Genomic DNA, 21,525 nt, shown 5'->3' with positions numbered 1-21,525 from the left:
AAACGTCCTATGGATATTTAATTTGACTTGTGTCACATCTGTTGTTGGTGACAGATCTTTGTCTTTCCACCACTAATATTTTGCAGCAGCTTTCAATAACATTGCCAATATACTCAAACTTCTGTGAAACAAAAATATAATTGCTAATAGCCTCAATGAAGCAAAATTAGATTTTTTTAAAACCCAGTCGTAAAACATTTCAAGTTTCTGCATAATCGGCAGACAGACCTTGACTGAAAGTATTCAGAAAGCAGAAACAGAAATGGGAGCATGGACACAAGTATTCTTACTCACCAGGTAAGTAGCTTGGTTTCTGATTTTTTTAGCAGAACAAATTAACATTGAACAAATTACACTGTCAATTCAAACAGGAGCTTGCTATAAAACAGTAAGAATCATGATGCTATACTTATTGAGACTACAGATTCATATGTTTTAATTGTAAATTTAACCTTCTGGATTCAATCAGTCAATTATTTTGATTCCTGTCTCCAAATGAAACGATTCTTTGTATGAATTTCACTTTACTATAGCATGAAAACTAACTCAGCAGCAACAATAAAAAGTGAATTTTAAAAACAACTTTTGAAATAGGATGTACAATGTTCATAGGACTGAAGGCAAACAGTATGTTTGCATTTATCACAAGAGGAATTGAGTAACGGAGAAAGAAGTCTAGCTTTATTTGAATGAAACACCGGTGGAGCTGCACCTGGAGTAGTATGGGTTCTGGTTCCTATGCCCTGGAATGGATACACTTCCATGGAGGAATTGCAACAGAGGCATTTATTCGTGGGATGTGGACATTGAATGCTAGACCAAAGGGCAGGTACAAGTCAACCACGTTGTAGTCACATGGAGTCACATAGAATAATAGAATTTTTCAGTACAGAAGGAAGCTGTTCAATCCATTGTGACTGTACCAGTGCCTGAAAAAGCTATTGAGCTTCTGACTCTCCAACCATATCTAGTCCTCTAACTTCATCTCTTTTAAATCTAAATCCAGTTCCATTCGGAGCTCCACTCTGCTTACCAGTTCTCTTTCTCTTTCTTGCTTTGTCCCTCCTTTTTCTCCCTTCTTCTCTCTCCCCCTGTAATAATTCTATCCCCTCCACCCTTTTTCACTACCTACCTGAGGAGTCGGGAAGGAGCTGGGTCGCGACGAGGAACATGTCAGGAGCTGAGTCGCGACCAGGAACCACATGTCAGGAGCTGAATGCGCAGGTTGTATCCTGCAGCGACGGCGCATTGAGCGTGGGCCAGAGCGATGTCAGCGGTGAATCAAGAGTGGACTGGCGAGAGCGGGCCGGTGAGGCAGCTGAGAGCAGGACACTGGCAGAGGCATGGCGAGGGCTGGAAAGCCTGGAGCGGGACTCTAGCAGAGGCATGGTGAGGGCTGGAAAGCCTGGAGCAGGACTGTAGCGGAGGCATGGCAAGGGCTGGAAAGCCTGGAGCGGAGGCATGGCGAGGGCTGGAAAGCCTGGAGTGGGACACAGGCGGAGGCATGGCGAGGGCTGGAAAGCCTGGAGCGGGACACTGGCGGAGGCATGGTGAGGGCTGGTAAGCCTGGAGTGGGACATTGGCGGAGGCATGGTGAGGGCTGGAAAGCCTGGAGCGGGACATGGGCAGAGGCATGGTGAGGGCTGGAAAGCCCTGAATGGGACTGTGGCAGCAGAAATGAAAGTTGGACTCTATTAAGTTATCTTTTCTTTCTTATCTTATTTGAAGTTAATGTGAATGGCACCATGTATGTATGGCGAAGGTACACACTTTCCACTGTATTTTTACATTGAATACATGTGACAACAAAAGAATTGAATTCAGTTCTCTCTTTGAAACCTCCTATGGGATCCGCTTCCACCACTCTCCCCTGCAGCACATTCCAAACCCTAACAATTGAGTAAAGAAGTTTCTCCTCATCTCACTCATAGGTCTCTTGCTGACAATCTTGAAGTTGTGGCCTCTAGTTCCACATAGACCATACCAGGAAAGGGTGGCTTTCCTTCCCTGAAGGATATGGAGGTTCCAGTGTTGGACTGGGTTGGACAAGGTCAAAAATCACACAACACCAGGTTATAGTCCAACAGGTTTATTTGAAAACACTAGCTTTCGGAGTGTTACTCCTTCCTCAGGTGTAGTGAGAGAGGAGGTATCAAGACACAGAATTTATAAGTAAAAGATCAAAGGTTCATTCAATTGATGCGAATGTATTGAATAAACCTAAAATGGCTGGCTGACTCCCTCCTGTTAAATCTTTAATCAGAAAGGAGATGCAGGTTTCAATTGATTAAATGCAAATCTCAAAATTTCTTTCAGGTAACTGCCCCGAGAGAACTAAAGGTTTTATCAATGTATACAAGAGCTGGCATCTCAGACAGGCAATGCATTTTAGGTGTGAGGCCTTGTTTAGAATCTGTCTGTGTATGAATCTGGATATCTGGGAAGTCGTAGAACTGGACGCCTCATCCTGGGAGCAGATGCGGCGGAGGTGGAGGAATTGAGTATGGGATTGATTTTTTTTATTCATTCATGGGATGAGGGTGTCACTGATCAGGCAGCATTCATTGCCCATCTCTAATTACCCAGAGGACAGTTAAGAGTCAACCACATTGCTGTGGGTCTGGAGTCACATGTAGGCCAAACCAGGTAAGGATGGCAGTTTCCTTCCCTAAAGGACATTAGTGAACCAGATGGGTTTTCGAATAATTGACAATGGATTCACAGTCATCATTACCCTCTTAATTCCAGATATTTATTGAATTCAAGTTCCACCATCTGCCATGGCAGGATTACCCAGGTCCCCAGAACTTTATCTGGGACTCTGGATTAACAGTCCTGCAATAGTACCACTAGGCCATTGCCTCCCCAACTAACTTTTGCAGCACGGTGAGTGAGAGGAGGTGTAGTCAAGGTAATTGTGGGAGTCAGTGGGTTTGAAATGAGTGTCAGTGGTGAGTCGGTTAACAGAGATGGAGACAGAGATATCCAGGAAGGGGAGGGATGCGTCAGAAATGGTCCAGGTGAATTTGAGGGCGCAGTGGAAGGTGTTGGCAAAGTTGATAAACTGTTCAAGATCCTTGTGAGAGCACGAGGCAGCGCCGATATAGTCATCAATAAAGTGAAGAAAAAGGTGGGGGTTGGGTCATGTGGTGAAAAGTAGGATTTGTGTTGATTTAGAGTCATTTCGTATGTGCAGACTCATGGGCTGAAGAGCCTCGTCTGTACTGTATCAATCGATGGCTCTCTGCCCCTTTTCAATCTTTCCCCTCTAGTTTTGGACTCCCCCATCCCAGAGAAAAGACCTTGTCTATTCATCCTATCCATGCCATTCATAATTTTATAAACTTCTATAAGATCAACTTGCAGCCTCTGATGCTCCAGGGATCATAGCCCCAGGCTATTCAGCCTCTCTCTTAAAGATCAAACCCTCAAACCTTGCCAACATTCTCATAAATCTTTTCTGAACTCTTTCAGGTTTCACAACATCTTTCCCATAGCAGGGAGACCAGAACTGAACTCAGTATTCCAAAAGTGGCCCACCCAATGTCCAGTACAGTCACAACATGTCCTCCAAACTCCTATACTCAACACACTGACCAATAAAGACAAGAGTTCCAAAAGCCTTCATCACCACTCTGTCTACCTGTGACTTCACTTTCAACAAACTATGAACCCGCACCCTAAGGTCATTTTGTTCAGTAACAAGACCTTACCATTAAGTGTATAAATCCTGCCCTGATTTGCCTTCCCAAAATGCAGCACCTTACATTTATCTAAACTCCGTCTGCCACTCCTCGGCCCATTTGCCCATCTGATCAATGTCCCATTATACTCGGAGATAATCTTCTTCGCTGTCCACTATACCACCAATTTTGGAGTCATCTGCAAACTTACGAACCATACCTCCTATGTTCAAAACAAAATCATTTATAACCCTAACTCTTGAGTAGCACAGTGGCTCAGTGGTTAGCACTGCTGCTGCACAGCACCTGGTTTGATTCCAATCCTTGGTAAGTCATCTATGTGAAGACTGCGCATTCTCCCTGTGTCTGTGTGGGTTTCCTTTGCGTGATCTAGTTTCCTCCCACAGTCCAAAGGTGTGCAGGTTAAGTGGATTGGCCATTCCTAGCTTCCCATAGTGTCCAGAGATGTGCACGTTATGTGGGTCAACCATGGGAAATGCAGGGTTACAGGAACAGGGTGGGTCTCGGTGGGAGGGGCGGTTAGACTCAATGGGCCGAATAGCCTGCTACCACAATGTAGGGATTCTACTCTAACGATTATACTCCATCTTCAGAACTGGTCAATGAACTCAAAATGTCAACTCTTTTCCCTTCACAGATGCTGCCAACCTGCCAATTTTCTTCAGCAATTTGTTTTTGTTTGTTTCAGACCTGCAGCAGTTGCATTCCTTTATTTCTGCCCTTTCAATGAGACCCTTGAAACTAAACCTGCTTAAAGCTCATTAATGGAGAATTTTAAACTGCAGCTTACACAAATGAAAGCTTTTGACCCAGTAAATGCACACACTCAGACGAGGATAGAGCTTAACTCCAAAGGTAACCATGCAGGAGCAAGTTCAGCCTTCAGCACAGCAGTCAGTACTTGTCCCAGTACTCCTTGGCATCATCCCAGAGCCAAAGAAAGATCATGCAGCATGCCTCAATGTCTACTGCACGGCGGCTCTGACCTCCATAATTATGAAGTCCTTGCAGAAGTTAGTCTTGACTGACATCAACTCCACCCATTTTTTTCTATTCATTTTGTGGGATGTGGGCGTCGCTGACTGGCCAGCATTTCTTGCACATCCTTAGTTGCCGTTGAGAAGGTGGTGGTGAGCTGCCTTCTTGAACCGCTGCATTCCTTCTGCTATTAAGGAGGGAATTCCAGGATTTTGACCAAGCAACAGTGAAGGAATGGCAATATATTTCCAAGTCAGGATGGTGAGTGATTTGGAGGGGAACTTGGAGATGGTGGTGTTCCCATGTATCTGCTGCCCTTGTCCTTCTAGATGGAAGTGGTCATGGGTTTGGAATGTGCTGTCTGAGGATCTTTGGTGAATTTCTGCAGTGCATCTTGCAGATAGTACACACTGCTGCTACTGAGTGTCGGTGGTGGACGGAGTAAATGCTCGTGGATGTAGTGCCAATCAAGCCGGCTGCTTTGTCCTGGATGGTGTCAAGCTTCTTGAGTGTTGTTGGGGCTGCACTGATGCAGGCAAGTGGGGAGTATTCCATCACACTCCTGATTTGTGCCTTGTCGATGGTGGACAGGGTTTGAGGAGTGAGGAGGTGAGTTACTCGCTGCAGTATTCCCAGCTTCTGGCCTGCTCTTGCAGCCACTCTGTCAATGTGGTGAGTCCAGTTGAGTTTCTGGTCAATGGTAACCCCCAGGATGTTGACAGTGGGGGGATTCACTGATGGTAACACCATTGAATGTCAAGAGGCGGTGGTTAGACTGTCTCTTATTGGTGATGATCATAGCCTGGCATTTGAATGGCGCAAATGTCACTTGCCACTCGTCAGCCCAAGCCTGGATATTGCCCAGAACTTGTTGTATGTGAACATGGACTGCTTCAGTATCTGAGGAGTCACGAATGGAGCTGAACATTGTGCAACCATTGGTGAACATCCCCACTCTGGCCTTATGATGGATGGAAGGTCATTGATGAAGCAGCTGAAGATAGTTGGGCCTAGGACACTACCCTGAGGAACTCCTGCAGAGGTGTCCTGCAGCTGAGATGATTGACCTCCCACAACCACGACCATCTTCCTATGTGTCAGGTTTGACTCCAACCACTGGAGCATTTGTCCCCTGATACCCATTGATTCCAGTTTTGCCAGGGCTCCTTGATGCCACAGTCGGTGGAATGCAGCCTTGATATCAAGGGCTGTCACTCTCACCTCACCTCTGGAATTCAGCTCTTTTGCCCATGTTTGAACCAAGGCTGTAATGAGGTCAGGAGCTGAGTGGCCCTGGAGGAACCCAAACCGGGTGTCACTGAGCAGGTTATTTCTGAGCAGGTGCTGCTTGATAGCACTGTTGATGACACCTTCCATCACTTTACTGATGATCGAGAGGAGACTGATGGGGTGGTAATTGGCCGGGTTGGATTTGTCCTTCTTTTTGTGTACAGGACATATTTGGGCAATTTTCCACAATATCGGATAGATACCAGTGTTGTAACTGTACTGGAACAGCTTGGCTAATGGAGCAGCAAGTTCTGGAGCACAAGTCTTCAGTACTATTGCTGGAATGTTGTCAGGGTCGGTAGTCTTTGCAATATCAGGTGTCTCCAACCGTTTCTTGATATCACGTGCATCGAATTGGCTGAAGACTGGTGTCTGTAATGCTGGGGACCACTGGAGGAGGCTGAGACAGATCGTCCACTCGGCATTTCGGCTGAAGATTGCTGCGAATGCTTCAGTCTTATCTTTTGCACTGATATGCTCGGCTCTTCCATCATTGAGGATGCGGATATTTGTGGACCCTCCTCCTCCAGTGAATTGTTTAATTGTCCACCACCATTCACTACTGGATGTGGCAGGACTGCAGAGTTTAGATCTGATCCGTTGGTTGTGGGATCGCTTAGCTCTGTCTATCACTTGCTGCTTTCACTGTTTGGCGTGCAAGTAGTCCTGTTTGATAGCTTCACCAGGTTGATACCTCATCTTCATAGAACATAGAACATAGAACATTACAGCGCAGTACAGGCCCTTCGGCCCTCGATGTTGCGCCGACCTGTGAAACCAATCTGAAGCACATCTAACCTAAACTATTCCATTATCATCCATATGTTTATCCAATGACCATTTAAATGCCCTTAAAGTGGGCGAGTCTACTATTTTTGCAGGCAGGGCATTCCACGCCCTTACTACTCTCTGAGTAAAGAACCTACCTCTGACATCTGTCCTATATCTATCACCCCTCAATTTAAAGCTATGTCCCCTCGTGCTAGCCATCACCATCCGAGGAAAAAGGCTCCCACTGTCCACCCTATCTAATCCTCTGATCATTCAGGTATGCCTGGTGCTGCTCCTGGCATGCCCTCCTGCACTCTTCATTGAACCCTGGCTTGATGGTAATGGTTGAGTGGGGGATATGCCGGGCCACGTGTACAGATTGTGTTGGAGTACAATTCTGCTGCTGTTGATGGCCCAAAGTGCCTCATGGATGCCCAGTCTTCAGTTGTTAGATCATTGCGAAGTCTGTCCCATTTAGCATGGTGATCGTACCACACAACACGATGGAGATTGTTCTCAATGTGAAGACGGGACGTGGTCTCCACAAAGACTGTGCAATGGTCACTCTTACCAATACTGTCATGGACAGATACAACTGCAGCTGACAGATTGGTAAGGATGAGGTCAGGTATGTTTTTCCCTTTTGTTGGTTCCCTCACCACCTGCCGCAGACCCAGTCTAGCAGCTATGTCCTTTAGGACCCGACCAGCTCGATCAGTAGTACTGCTGCCGAGCCACTCTTGGTGGTGGACATTGAAATCCCCCACCCAGAGTACATTTTGCACCCTGCCCATTCTCAGTGCTTCCTCTAAGTGTTTTACAACATGGAGGAGTGTGGATTCATCAGTTGAGGGAGGACAGTGTCTGGTAATCAGCAGGAGGTTTCCTTGCCCATGTTTAACCTGAAGCCATGAGACTTCATGGGGTCTGGAGGCAATGTTGAGGACTCCCAGAGCAACTCCCTCCCTACTGTATCCCACTGTGCCGCCCCCTCTGCTGGGTCTGTCTTGCCGGTGGGACAGGACATATCCAGGAAGGTGATGGTGGTGTCTGGGACATTGTTTGTGAGGTATGATTCTGTGAGTATGACTGTGTCAGGCCGTTGCTTGACTAGTCTGTGAGACAGCTCTCCCAATTTTGCCACTCACCCCCAGATGTTCGTGAGGAGGACTTTGCATGCTCAACAGGACTGTTTCTGCCGTTGTCTTTTCCGGTGCCTAGGCCGATGCTAGATGATCTGTTCAGTTTCATTTCTTTGAGTCTTTGTAGTGATAGGTACAACTGAGTGGATTGCTTGGCCATTTCAGAGGGCAGTTGAGAGTCAACCACATTGCTGTGGGTCTGGAATCAGATGTAGGTCAGACCAGGTAAAGGTGGCAGATTTTCCTCCCCTGAAGGACATCAGTGAACCAGATGGGTTTTTCCGACAATCAGCAATGATTTCACGGTGATCAATAGATTCTTAATTCCAGACTTTTCTTTTAATTCCAATTCCACCATCTGCCGTGGTGGGATTCAAACTCAGGTCCCCAGAACATCAGCTGGGTTTCTGGATTAATCATCTAGCGATAACACTGCTGAGCCATCGCCTCCCCTTATTGCCTACTAGATTGCCTACTAGATTGCCTTGATCCTTGCAATTCGCCTACTGTCACAACTGACGTCATCTCCTTGGCCCTCATCCCTGGAACATCTGGATAACAAGGATACCTATGTCAGGCTCCTACTTATTGACTACAGCTCTGGCTTCAACACCATAATTCCAAACAAAATCATCTCTAAACTCCGACACCTTAGACTCAGACCCCTCCATAACTAGATTCTCAACTTCTTTACCCATAGATCGTTTTCATTAAGAGTGGGCAATAACATCTCCTCCACGATAATCCTCAACACTGGTCCTTTGCAAGGCTGCATACTCAAGCCACTACCATATTTGTTATACACTCACAACTATGCGGTCAAATTCCACCCCAACTCCATTTACAGGTTTTACTGACGACAACAACGTTGTAGGTCAGATCTCAAATAATGACGAGACAGAGTACATGAAAGAGGCTCAGTGCTTAGCAATAATAGCCTCTCCATCAACATCAGCAAAATGAAGGACACTGACTTCAGGAAGCGGTGTGGAGGGCCCACCCCGTCAACATCAGTGGCACAGAGGTAGAGATGGTTGAGGGCATCGAGTTTTTGGGAGGGATGATCACGAACAATCTGTCCTGGTCCACCCACGACGATGCAATGGTCGAGAAAGCTAGGGAAATTCAGCGTGTCTCAAGTGACTGTTACTAATTTTTATCGCTGCGCCATGGAAAGCATCCTATCTGGAGCATCACAGCGTGGTCTGGCAACTGCTCTTCCTAAGACCGCAACAAGCTATCATCATATTGTGAACACCACCTGGTCCATCACGCAAACCAGCCTTTCATCGACTGACTCCATCTATACTTCCCGCTGCCTCGAGAAGGCAATCAACATAATCAGAAACCCTTGCCACCCTGGTTATACTCTCTTCCGCCCTCTTCTGTCGGGTAGAAGATATAAAGTGTGAATGCACATATGACCAGATTCAAGAACAGCTTCTTCCCCGCTGTTATCAAACTTTTGAATGGATCTCTCAAATATTAACGTTGATTGCTCTCTCTGCATCTTTTCTGAAGCTCCAACACTGTATTGTGCACTCTGTTCTGCTACCATGATGTACTTTGTATGGTATGCACTGCTGGTATAGCACGCAACACAGCACTTTTCACTGTATGTCGGTACATGTGACAACAATAAATCAAATCAAATCAAATCCTGCCTATCCTTATGTAATCGTTTCAATACAACCCTCTTCTGCCTTCTCCTTCATGTCTATTTAGCCTCTTCCTAAATGTATCTGTTTAATTTGCTATACACACTCTCTTGATCATGACTCCATAATTCTCACCATTCTAGGCAGTCTTGATAATGCATGAATTGATACTCACTGTGTGTTTTTAAGATATTCCTCTTTACTTTCCTTCTTCCCTTTTGGACGAGGTTTAATGCCTTGCAGAGTGAGGGAGTGTGTCTGTGTACACCATTGGGAAAGGGTCACCATAAACTGAAACATACAGAAAATACAGATCTAATAAATGCAATCCAAAGAGATTTCAGCTGTATACATGGATAAAAAAGAGATTCAGTATGATACTAATGAGTAAATAAAATCATTTCATGCTTTTCTGCAGTAAATTTCATCTGCCATATTTTTGCTACATCATCAACTTGTCCTTTTGAAATTTAACACTATTGACCTCAATTCAAAATACTTCCATCGAGAAATTTTAATATTTTGCACTGTACACCAAGATCTAGATTTTTAATATATTTGAGGAATACTGGGGTGTTAACACTAATCCCTGAGAAATTGCACTATAAAGTGTTCTTCAGTCTGAAAACAACTGCTATTGTTTCCGGTCTCTGAATTAATGTTTTGTCCATATTGTTACTGCGTCTTCTTTTCCATGGGTCAGTTGATGTCTGAGTTTCTACCAATCCCCTTATTATGAAGGACTGTTTCCTAACTTCACTCCTGAAAGATCTAGCTTTAATTTTTACATTATTCCTCCTCATCCTAGATTCCCAATGAACAGAAAGAAATTATTTCTGACAATTGACCCTAATGTCGCCCTTAGCATTTTGAAGTCCTAACCCATTAACTTTTAAATTTTAGGCAATAGAACCTTAGTTTGTTTAGTGTTTCCTTATAACTTAACCTTTGAACTTCCAGTACCATGTCAACGGTGTAACTTCCAGACATGACTGACTGGGGAAATTTTCCAATTATCTCTATTCTGCACAGGAAGAGTACGTGTATTTCATGCAACCCATTTGGAGTATTCAGTCACATGAAAATATAAGCAGAAGTTCCTATTTATCCACCTACTCTCAAAACTAAACATTCTCAGAATAATTAAAATAACTCTGAATGAATACCACAATTAACACTTCCAGCTTCAGTTAGCAGCATTCCATTATTCATGGCCAATTTACCCTATATCTGCAAAGAAGAAAATATAATCAATTTTCAAGTGTTTCTTCTTTATTCTGTGTATTTACACTGAAACAACAAGAAGTCCTCGAGACATATTTCATTCAGCATGTAATGTGAAAGGAAAATGATTTCAATACTCTGCAATAATGAACCTGATCCAAACGATGAAACGACAGGAATCACTGTACAAGTCTATCAATATCTGTCAAGCCAGTTTTATGGTTACCTGAATCAATTTTCAGGCTGGTTTGTAAATACAGTGCTGAAAATTCTCCGGGTGGCCTTTCTGTCTAGCCTGTGATTTCACGTTTTCGGCAGGTGAAACCCCACAGTGGCTTTTCCATCTTTGCCCCAATTAAGGATCTTAAATGGTTAATTAATAGTCACTTGATGTTTGTTTTCCATCTTAGTTTTGAGATCCAGAGGACAGATTTTGGCTCGGGTTTTAGAATTTTGGGGTGCAGGTTGGGTGAGGTGTGTCAAAGGATTTCATTCCTGGCCCTCATTTAGGATCAGGCAGCCCCTCCCAGGATCTAGGCCCCACAGTGCTGCCACCTGCCCCTCCTTCAAATTAAGACTTCACCAGTATATCAGGCAATGGCTCACACATCACTCCTTTATAGCTGTGAGGCATGGACTGTTCACCAGCATCACATAAAACAAATAGATGCATTAAACTTTCACTACTTAAGCCTTATATATAAACTTGAGTGATTGAACAAAATCCCTAATACCAAAGTTTTTGCAAAGTTCTGCATACCTAATATCCTGAGCATGCTTACCAGGGCTCAGCTTCACTGGGTCATACTGTGAGGCTTACATAAGGACAGACCATAAGACTGTAAAAAATAGGAATAGAAGTAGGCTTTTCTGACCCTGGAGCCTGCTTGCCATTCAAATGGATCATGCTTGATTCTACATTCCTCACATCCACTTTCCTGCCTTTTCTCCATAACTTTTGATTCCCCGCTGATCAGGAATCTAACTCAGCCTGAAATATACACAAGGACTGTGCCTCCACTCAGTGGCATGGAGTTTCAAAGACTCTCAACCCTCTGAGAGAAGAAATTCCTCCTCAACTTAAATTGGTGCCCATTTATTCTGAGACTGCACCCTCTGATCCAGACTCTCCATGAGGGGAAACATCCTCTCAGCATTTATCCAGTCAAGCCCTTGAAAATCCTATATATTTCATCATAGAATCATCATCATCATTGAACCCTATAGTGTAGAAGCAGACCATTCGGCCCATCAAGTCCACACCGATCCACTGAAGAGATCCCATCCAGATCCAACCCCCCCTCCCTATAATCCTGCATTTCTCATGGCTGACCCTCCTGCCCTACATATCCTTGGACACTACGGGTAATTTAGTTGTGCAGCACTTTATCAAATGTATTTTGTAAAGCCACTTAAATCTCCAGAAATTCATTTAACATGGTCTTCTCTTCTGAATTCCACATGGCTCTTCTAAGTTAAAATGCATTTGACCAAGTTGCCATTCGTTTTGCCTAGAATTATTCTAAATGTCTTCTCACCACTGAGGTTAAACTGATAGGCCTGTAGTTGTTTGGCTTATTCTTACAGCCTTTTTTTGAACAGGGGTGCGACACTTCAAATTCTCAAGTACTTTAGCACCATCCCTGAGTATATGGAAAATGGGAATATTATGTACTGCACCTCCAGAATTTCCACTCTAATTTCCCTCAGTATCCCATCGAGAAAATAGAACCAGAACATAGAATATTACAGCACAGTACAGGCCCTTCGGCCCTCGATGTTGCGCCGACCTATGAAACCAATCTGAAGCCCATCTAACCTAAACTATTCCATTATCATCCATACGTTTATCCAATGACCATTTAAATGTCCTTAAAGTTGGCGAGTCTACTACTGTTGCAGGCAGGGCATTCCACGCCCTTACTACTCTCTGAGTAAAGAACCTACCTCTGACATCTGTCCTATATCTATCACCCCTCAATTTAAAGCTATGTCCCCTCATGCTAGCCATCACCATCCGAGGAAAAAGGCTCACACTGTCCACCCTATCTAATCCTCTGATCATCTTGTATGTCTCTATTAAGTCACCTCTTAACCTTCTTCTCTCTAACGAAAACAGCCTCAAGTCCATCAGCCTTTCCTCATAAGACCTTCCCTCCATACCAGGCAACATCCTGGTAAATCTCCTCTGCACCCTTTCCAATGCTTCCACATCCTTCCTATAATGCGGCGACCAGAACTGTACGCAATACTCCAACTGCGGCCACACCAGAGTTTTGTACAGCTGCAACATGACCTCATGGCTCCGAAACTCAATCCCTCTACCAATAAAACCTAACACACCGTACGCCTTCTTAACAACCCTATCAACCTGGGTGACAACTTTCAGTGATCTATGCACATGGACACCGAGATCTCTCTGCTCATCCACACTACCAAGAATCTTACCATTAGCCCAGTACTCTGTATTCCTGTTACTCCTTCCAAAGTGAATCACCTCACACTTTTCCGCATTAAACTCCATTTGCCACCTCTCAGCCCAGCTCTGCAGCTTATCTATGTCCCTCTGTAACCTGCAACATCCTTCCGCATTATCCACAACTCCACCGACTTTAGTGTCATCCACAAATTTACAAACCCATCCTTCTACGCCCTCATCCAGGTCATTTATAAAAATGACAAACAGCAGTGGCCCCAAAACAGATCCTTGAGGTACTCCACTAGTAACTGAACTCCAGGATGAACATTTCCCATCAACCACCACCCTCTGTCTTCTTACAGCTAGCCAATTTTTCATCCAAACCGCTAAATCACCCTCAATCCCATGCCTCCATATTTTCTGCAATAGCCTACCATGGGGAACCTTATCAAATGCTTTACTGAAATCCATATACACCACACCAACCGCTTTACCCTCATCCACCTGTTTGGTCATCTTCTCAAAGAACTCAATAAGGTTTGTGAGGCACGACCTACCCTTCACAAAACTGTGTTAACTATCCCTAATCAAATTATTCCTTTCTAGATGATTATAAATCCTATCTCTTTTCATCCTTTCCAACACTTTACCCACAACCGAACTAAGGCTCACTGGTCTATAATTACCAGGGTTGTCTCTACTCCCCTTCTTGAACAAGGGGACAACGTTTGCTATCCTCCAGTCTTCCGGCACTATTCCTGTAGACAATGACGACATAAAGATCAAAGCCAAAGGCTCTGCAATCTCCTCTCTAGCTTCCCAGAGAATCCTAGGATAAATCCCATCCGGCCCAGGGGACTTATCTATTTTCCCACCTTCCAGAATTGCTAACACCTCCTCCTTATGAACCTCAATCCCGTCTAGTCTAATAGCCTGTATCTCAGTATTCTCCTCGACAACATTGTCTTTTTCCTGTGTGAATACTGACGAAAAGTATTCATTCAGCGCCTCTCCTATCTCTTCCGACTCCACGCACAACTTCCCACTACTGTCCTTGACTGGCCCTAATCTTACTCCAGTCATTCTTTTATTCCTGACATACCTATAGAAAGCTTTAGGGTTTTCCTTGATCCTACCTGCTAAAGACTTCTCATGTCCCCTCCTGGCTCTTCTTAGCTCTCTCTTTAGGTCCTTCCTGGCTAACTTGTAACTCTCAAGCGCCCTCACTGAGCCTTCACGCCTCATCTCTACATAAGCCTCCTTCTTCCTCTTGACAAGAGATTCAACTTCTTTACTAAACCACGGTTCCCTCGCTCGACCACTTCCTCCCTGCCTGACAGGTACATACTTCTCAAGGACACGCAGTAGCTGTTCCTTGAACAAGCTCCACATTTCAATTGTGCCCAGCCCCTGCAGTTTCCTTCTCCATCCTATGCATCCTAAATCTTGCCTAATCGCCTCATAATTGCCTTTCTCCCAGCTATAACTCTTGCCCTGCGGTTTATACCTATCCCTTTCTATCGCTAAAGTAAACGTAACCGAATTGTGGTCACTATCACCAAAGTGCTCACCTACCTCCAAATCTAACACCTGGCCTGGTTCATTACCCAGTACCAAATCCAATGTGGCCTCGCCTCTTGTTGGCCTATCTACATACTGTGTCAGGAAACCCTCCTGCACACATTGGACAAAAACTGACCCATCTAAAGTACTCAAACTATAGCGTTTCCAGTCAATATTTGGAAAGTTAAAGTCCCCCATAACAACTACCCTGTTACTTTCGCTCCTATCCAGAATCATCTTTGCGATCTTTTCCTCTACATCTCTGGAACTTTTCGGAGGCCTATAGAAAACTCCCAACAGGGTGACCTCTCCTTTTCTGTTTCTAACCTCAGCCCTTACTACCTTAGTAGACGAGTCCTCATCAAACGTCCTTTCTGCCACCGTAATACTGTCCTTGACTAACAATGCCACACCTCCCCCTCTTTTACCACCTTCCCTGATCTTACTGAAACATCTAAACCCCGGAACCTGCAACAACCATTCCTGTCCCTGCTCTATCCACATCTCCGAAATGGCCACAACATCGAAGTCCCAAGTACCAACCCATGCTGCAAGTTCACCCATCTTATTCCGGATGCTCCTGGCGTTGAAGTAGACACACTTCAAACCACCTTCCTACCTGCCGGTACACTCCTGCGACCTTGAAACCTTATTCATGACCTCACTACTCTCAACCTCCTATACCCTAGAATGAGCCCCAATTATCCAGGTATCTGAATCCCTCCCTCCTGCACCGTCCCTGTAGCCACGTGTTCAACTGCTCTCTCTCCCTATTCCTCGCCTCACTAGCACGTGGCACGGGTAATAAACCAGAGATAACAACCCTGTTTGTTCTCACTCTAAGCTTCCACCCTAGCTCCTTGAATTTCTGCCCTACATCCCCATCCCTTTTCCTACCAACGTCATTGGTGCCTACGTGGACCACGACTTGGGGCTGCTCCCGCTCCCCCTTAAGGATCCCGAAAACACGATCCAAGACATCACGGACCCTGGCACCATGTATCTGTTCCTGGTACCTTATAAAATTTAAGTAGAAACAGTCTATCCACTATCTTTTCTCATCAATTTTAGAACCTTAAAGAAAATTAATTATATTTTCTTAAAATTCATTCACAGAATATGGCTGTTGCTGGCTTGGACACTATTTATTGCAAATTCTTAACTGCCCGAGGGAAAGTAGTGGTGAACTGTCTCTATGGACTGCCGCATTCATTAGCCTGTTTTACATGTGCAATGTCATTAGGGAGGAAGTCTCAGGATTTTGATTCAATGACAGTGACGGAACAGCAATGTATGTCTAAGTCAGGATGGTAAGTGGCTTAGAGGGCAACTTGCAGGTAGCATTGTTCCCATGTATCTGCTCTCCTTCTCTTTCTGGATTGAAGTGGTTGCAGCTTTCAAAAGTGCTGTTGATGGCAGGAGCTGGGACTAGTAATCCAAAGATCAAAGTGATGTTTGAGACCTGACTTCAAATTCCATCATGGAGGATCGTAAAATTTGAATTCAATAAAAATCTGAAGTAAAAAGTCTAATAATTACTCTGAAAGATACATGGAACAGTCCCTCTTCTGCAATTACACTGGCACCATCCCTCACCTCTTCCTTGGCTACATTGATGACTGCACCAGTACTGCCTTGGGCTCCCACTAGGAGCTTGAACAGCTCATCTGCTTTACTAACACCTTTCACCCCTACCTCAAATTCACCTGGACCATTTCCGATACCTCCCCCCACTTCCTGGGCCTCTCTGTCTCCATCTCTGATAACCATCTCAACACCGACATCTATTTCAAACCCACCGACTCCCACAGCTACCTTGACTACACCTCCTCTCACCTGCAAGAATGTGATCCCATACCCCTAGCTCCTCTGCTTCCAGCACATCTGCTGCCAAGATAGAGCATTCCACACCTTGACATCCTTGATGTACTCCTACTTCAAGGACCGTAACATCCCCCCTCTGGTGATTCATAATGCTTTCAACCGCACCTCTTGCATTTCCTGCACTTCTGCCCTCAAACTCCCCCTCTCCCAACAAAAATAAGGACAGAGTCCCCTGACCCTCCACGCCAACCCACCAACCTCTGCATTTAACACACCATCCTCTGCTACTTTCGCCAACTACAATCCAACCCCACCACCAAAGAAATATTTCCCTCCCCACCCATCTGGCTTCCGTGGGGACTGCTCACTCCGCGACCACCTCGTCTGCTCCACACTGCCCACCAACCCCACCACACCCAGTACCTTTCCTTGCAAACGCAGAAGGTGCTAATCTGTCCCTATACCTCCCCTCTCACATCCGTCCAAGGCCCCAAACAATCTTTCCAAATCCGACAGGGATTCACCTGGACATCCTCCAATCTGGTCTATTATGTTCATTGCTCCCGATGCAGTCTCCTCTACATCAGTGAGGCCAAGCGCAGATTCGGGACCGATTCACAGAGCATCTGCGCTCTCTACGCCATAATCAACAACACCTTCTGGTTGCCAATCATTTTAACATCCCCTCCCACCCCCTGGTGACACGTCCATCCTGGGCCTCCTCCAGTGTCACAACGATACCACATGCAACTGGAGAACATCACCTCACATTCCACCTCGGGAGCTGACAGCCTGATGGCCTCAACATAGAATACACCTGTTTCAAAATATCCCCAACCCCGGCCTCATCTCATGTCCAACACCCCCTCTCATCACCGCCTCCATTTCCTGACACAACCTGTCCTTCTTTCTCACCTATTTGCCCCACCCTTCCCATGACCTATCTCGACAATCCCCTCCCTGCTTCCACCTACCACCATCCTAACTACCCTCCACAACCCCACCCTCCCCATTTATTTTCGAGCTCCCTTTCCCCCTCCCTAGTCCTGATGAAGGGTGTAAAACATCGACTTTCCTGCTTATCTGATGCTGTCTGACCTGCTGCGTTCCGCCAGCTCCAGAGCATCCCACCCAGACCCATTCCTCACAATCCACCTAAATCTACACATCCCTGAACACTACGGGCAATTTAGCATGGCCAATCCACCTAACCTGCACATCTTTGGACTGTGGGAGGAAACCGGAGCACCCAGAGGAAACCCACGCAGACGCGGGGAGAATGTTCAAACTCCACACAGACAGTTGCCTAAGTGTGGAATTGAACCCAAGTCCCTGGCATTGTGAGGCAGCACTGCAAACTGCTGAACCACCATGCCATATCCATCCTATAGTATGGCAACCAAAACTAACATTTACACAACTGCAAAATAACCAAAGAACTGCGGATGGTGGAAATTAGAAACAAAACCAAAACTTGCTGGCAAAACTCAGCAGGTCTGGCAGCATTGGTGGGCCATCAACAGCAGCAGAATTATACTCCAGCACAATCTGTAACCTCACGGCCCGGCATATCCCCCACTCAACCATTAAAATCAAGCCAGGGGAACAACCCTGGATCAATGGACAGTGCAGGAGGGCATGCCAGGAGCAGCACCAGGCATACCTGAGGATGAGGTTTCAACCTGGTGAAGCTATCAAACAGGACTACTTGCACGCCAAACAAGTGATAGGCAAAGCTAAGCGATCCCATAACTTACAGATCAGATCTAAGCTCTGCAGTCCTGCCACATCCAGTCATAAATGGTGGTGGACAATTAAACAACTCACTGGAGGAGGAGACTCCACAAATATCCCCATCCTCAATGATGGAAGAGCCCAGCACAGCAGTGCAAAGGATAAGGTTGCAGCATTCACAGCAATCTTTAGCCAGAAGTGCCGAGTGGCGATCCATCTCAGCCTCCTCCAGTGGTCCCCAGCATTACAGACACCAGTCTTCAGCCAAATTGGCTCACTCCATGTGATATCAAGAAACAGTCGGAGACACTGGATACTGCAAAGGCTACCAACCCTGACAACATTCCGGCAATAGTACTGAAGATTTGTGCTCCAGAACTTGCCGCTCCCCGAGCCAAGCTGTTCCAGTACAGTTACAACACTGGTATCTACCCAACAATGTGGAAAATTGCCCAGGTACGTCCTGTACACAAAAAGCAGGACAAATCCAACCCGGCCAATTACCGCCCCATCAGTCTCCTCTCGATCATCAGTAAAGTGATGGAAGGTGTCATCAACAGTGCTATCATGCAGCACCCCGCTCAGCAATAACCTGCTCAGTGACGCCCAGTTTGGGTTCCGCCAGGGCCAATCAACTGCTAATCTCATTACAGCCCGAGTTCAAACATGAACAAAGGAGCTGAATTCCAGAGGTGAGGTGAGAGTGACAGCCCTTGATATCAAGGCTGCATTCGACCGAGTGATGACAGAAAAATACTGGTGAAGACATTTGTAGGTCCCATACAGTTAGAATCAGGTGAATTCATAATGGACAACAAAGAGATGGCAGATCAGTTGAACAAATACTTTGGATCTGTCTTCACGAAGGAGGACACAAATAATCTTCAGGAAATGCTACGGGACAGAGGGTCAAGATGAAGGAGGAACTGAAGGAAATCCTTATTTGTCAGGCAATGGTATTGGGAAAATTGATGGGATTAAAACACAAAAAGTCATCAGGGCCTGATGCTCTGCAACCCAGAGTACTTAAGGAAGTGGTCCTGGAAATAGCAGATGCATTGGTGATCATTTTCCAGCATTCTGTAGACTCTGGAAGAGTTCCAATGGACTGGAGGTTAGCTAATGTAACTCCACTCTTGAAAAAAGGAGGGAGAAAGAAAATGGGGAATTATAGGCTGGTTAGTCTGACATCAGAGGAGGGGAAATTGCTGGAATCAATTATTAAGGACGTAATAACTGAGCTTTTGGTAAGTGGTGACAGAATCGGTCCTAGTCAGCATGGATTCACTAAAGGGAAATCACACTTGACAAATCTTCTGGAATTTTTCGAGGGTATGGCCAGTAGAGTACACAATGGTGAATCTGGATTTTCTAAAGGCTTTTGACAAGGTTCCACACAACAGACTAGTATGGAAAATTAAAGCTCATGGTATCGGAGGTAATGTAATGACATGAATAGAGAAATGGTTGGCAGTGAGGAAGCAGAGAGTTGAAAACCGGTACTTTTCAGAGTGACAGATAGTGACAAGTAGGCTGCTGCTGAGTTCAGTGCTGGGACCCCAGCTATTCACATATACATTAATAATTTGGATGAAGGAATTGAATACAATATCTCCAAATTTGCAGATGACACTAAATTGAGTGGCAGTGTGTGCTTTGAGGAGGATGCTCAGAGGCTGCAGGGTGACTTGGACAGACTGGCTGAGTGGGCAAATACCTGGCAAGTGCAATATACTGTGGATAAATGTGAGGCTACCCACGTTGGTCCCAAAAACAGGGGAAGGCAGATCATTATCTGAATGGTGGCAGTTTAGGAGAAGGTGAGGTGCAATGAGTCCTGGGTGTCATGGGAGAACAGTCACAGAACGTTGAAATGCAGTTGCAGCAGGCAGTGAGAAAAGCTAACGTAATGTTCCTCTTCATAGCGAAAGGATTTGAGCATCAGAGTAAGGACGTCTTGCTGCGGTTAAACAGGTCCTTGGTGAGGCTACACCTTGAGTATTGTGTGCAGTTTTGGTCTCCAAGTCTGAGGAAGGACATTCTTGCTATTGCAGGAGTCCAGCGAAGGTTCACCAGACTGATTCCCGGGATGGCGGTCCAACCAGTCCATGCCAAACAAAATCCCAAACTAAACTAGTCACACCTGCCTGATCCTGGCCCATATCCCTCCAAAACATTTCTATTCATGTAAATATCCAAATGTCTTTTAAACCTTGTAATTGTACCTGCATCCACCATTTCCTCAGGAAGTCCATCCCACACGTGAACCACCCTCTGTGTAAATAATTTGCCGCTTATATCTTTTTTAAATCTCTCTCCTCTCACCTTAAAAGTGTGCCCCCTCGTCTTGAAATCCCCCATCCTAGCGAAAAGACAACTACCATTAAATCTAAGCATACCTCTCATTATTGGATAAACTTCTCTCAACCTCTACGCTCCAGTGAGGAAAGTCCCAGCCTTTCTTTATTAATCAAACTTTCCATACCTGGCAACATCCCGGTAAATTTCTTCTGAACCCTCTCCAGCTTGATAATATCCTTCCTACAACCGGGCAACCAGAACTGGACACAGTATTCCAGAAGAGCCCTCAACAATGTCCTATACAACCACAACATGACTTCCCAATTCTTCTGTTCAAAAGACTTAGCAATGAAGGCAAGCCTGCCAAACACCTTTTTAACCACCTTGTCTATAAGTGATTTTCAACGCTTGACAGACAGGGAGGACCCACGAGTTCTGGAACAGTCGGAAAGGCAATCGAGGAGCTGGGCACGTTTTGCTCCTGCAACATTTACAACTTTGCAGCTTTCACATGGTCCATGTGCTTATTCAGGACCATTCCACCTAGCCGACCTTTATACGTCACTGAACCTGATCTTGTGTCAACCATGCCTCTTATCCATGCAGGGACATTCCTGTTGTTCCTACACCAAGCTTCGTCCCTGAAGTAAACTGTCTATCTTGCTTAACGAAGTGTTGTGTTGGCATTCGTGAAGCCGTTTCACCCTCTCCCCCCCACCCCGCCCGCACCCAACCCCCAACCCACCCCCCACCCCCGTTCCACCGCGCCCCACCCCCCCGTCCCCCAAACACTCCCACAGGTCTGGGAAGATCAGGTTTAATCTGATGCAAAGTTTTCTCCCCATTAACAACTCTGTTGGAACTATCCCTGTAGTTGCATGAGAGGTGGTCCTATAATCAAATAGGGAACCAGTACA

At 45.5% G+C, this 21,525-nt stretch overlaps 1 protein-coding gene across 1 annotated transcript in view; it reads right to left on the bottom strand.

Annotated features, from left to right (window-relative positions):
- LOC109923298 (F-box only protein 41-like) overlaps window positions 1–21,525 on the bottom strand; it is a 100,755-nt gene that overhangs the window by 33,828 nt on the left and 45,402 nt on the right. Inside the window, exons 6-8 of the mRNA XM_048599487.1 lie at window positions 11,528–11,582; window positions 10,767–10,773; window positions 9,719–9,834 (exon numbers count right to left, since the gene is read on the bottom strand). Of these exons, the coding sequence (XP_048455444.1) occupies window positions 9,719–9,834; window positions 10,767–10,773; window positions 11,528–11,582 (178 nt within the window). The remainder of the gene's footprint in view (window positions 1–9,718; window positions 9,835–10,766; window positions 10,774–11,527; window positions 11,583–21,525) is intronic.

The sequence above is a fragment of the Rhincodon typus genome, chromosome 1 (genome assembly GCF_021869965.1).
Source record: "Rhincodon typus isolate 14 chromosome 1, sRhiTyp1.1, whole genome shotgun sequence".
Taxonomy (NCBI): Eukaryota; Metazoa; Chordata; class Chondrichthyes; order Orectolobiformes; family Rhincodontidae; genus Rhincodon; species Rhincodon typus.
The sequence above is the reverse complement of the archived record's forward strand: the minus strand, read 5'-3'. Positions and strand labels throughout refer to the sequence as shown.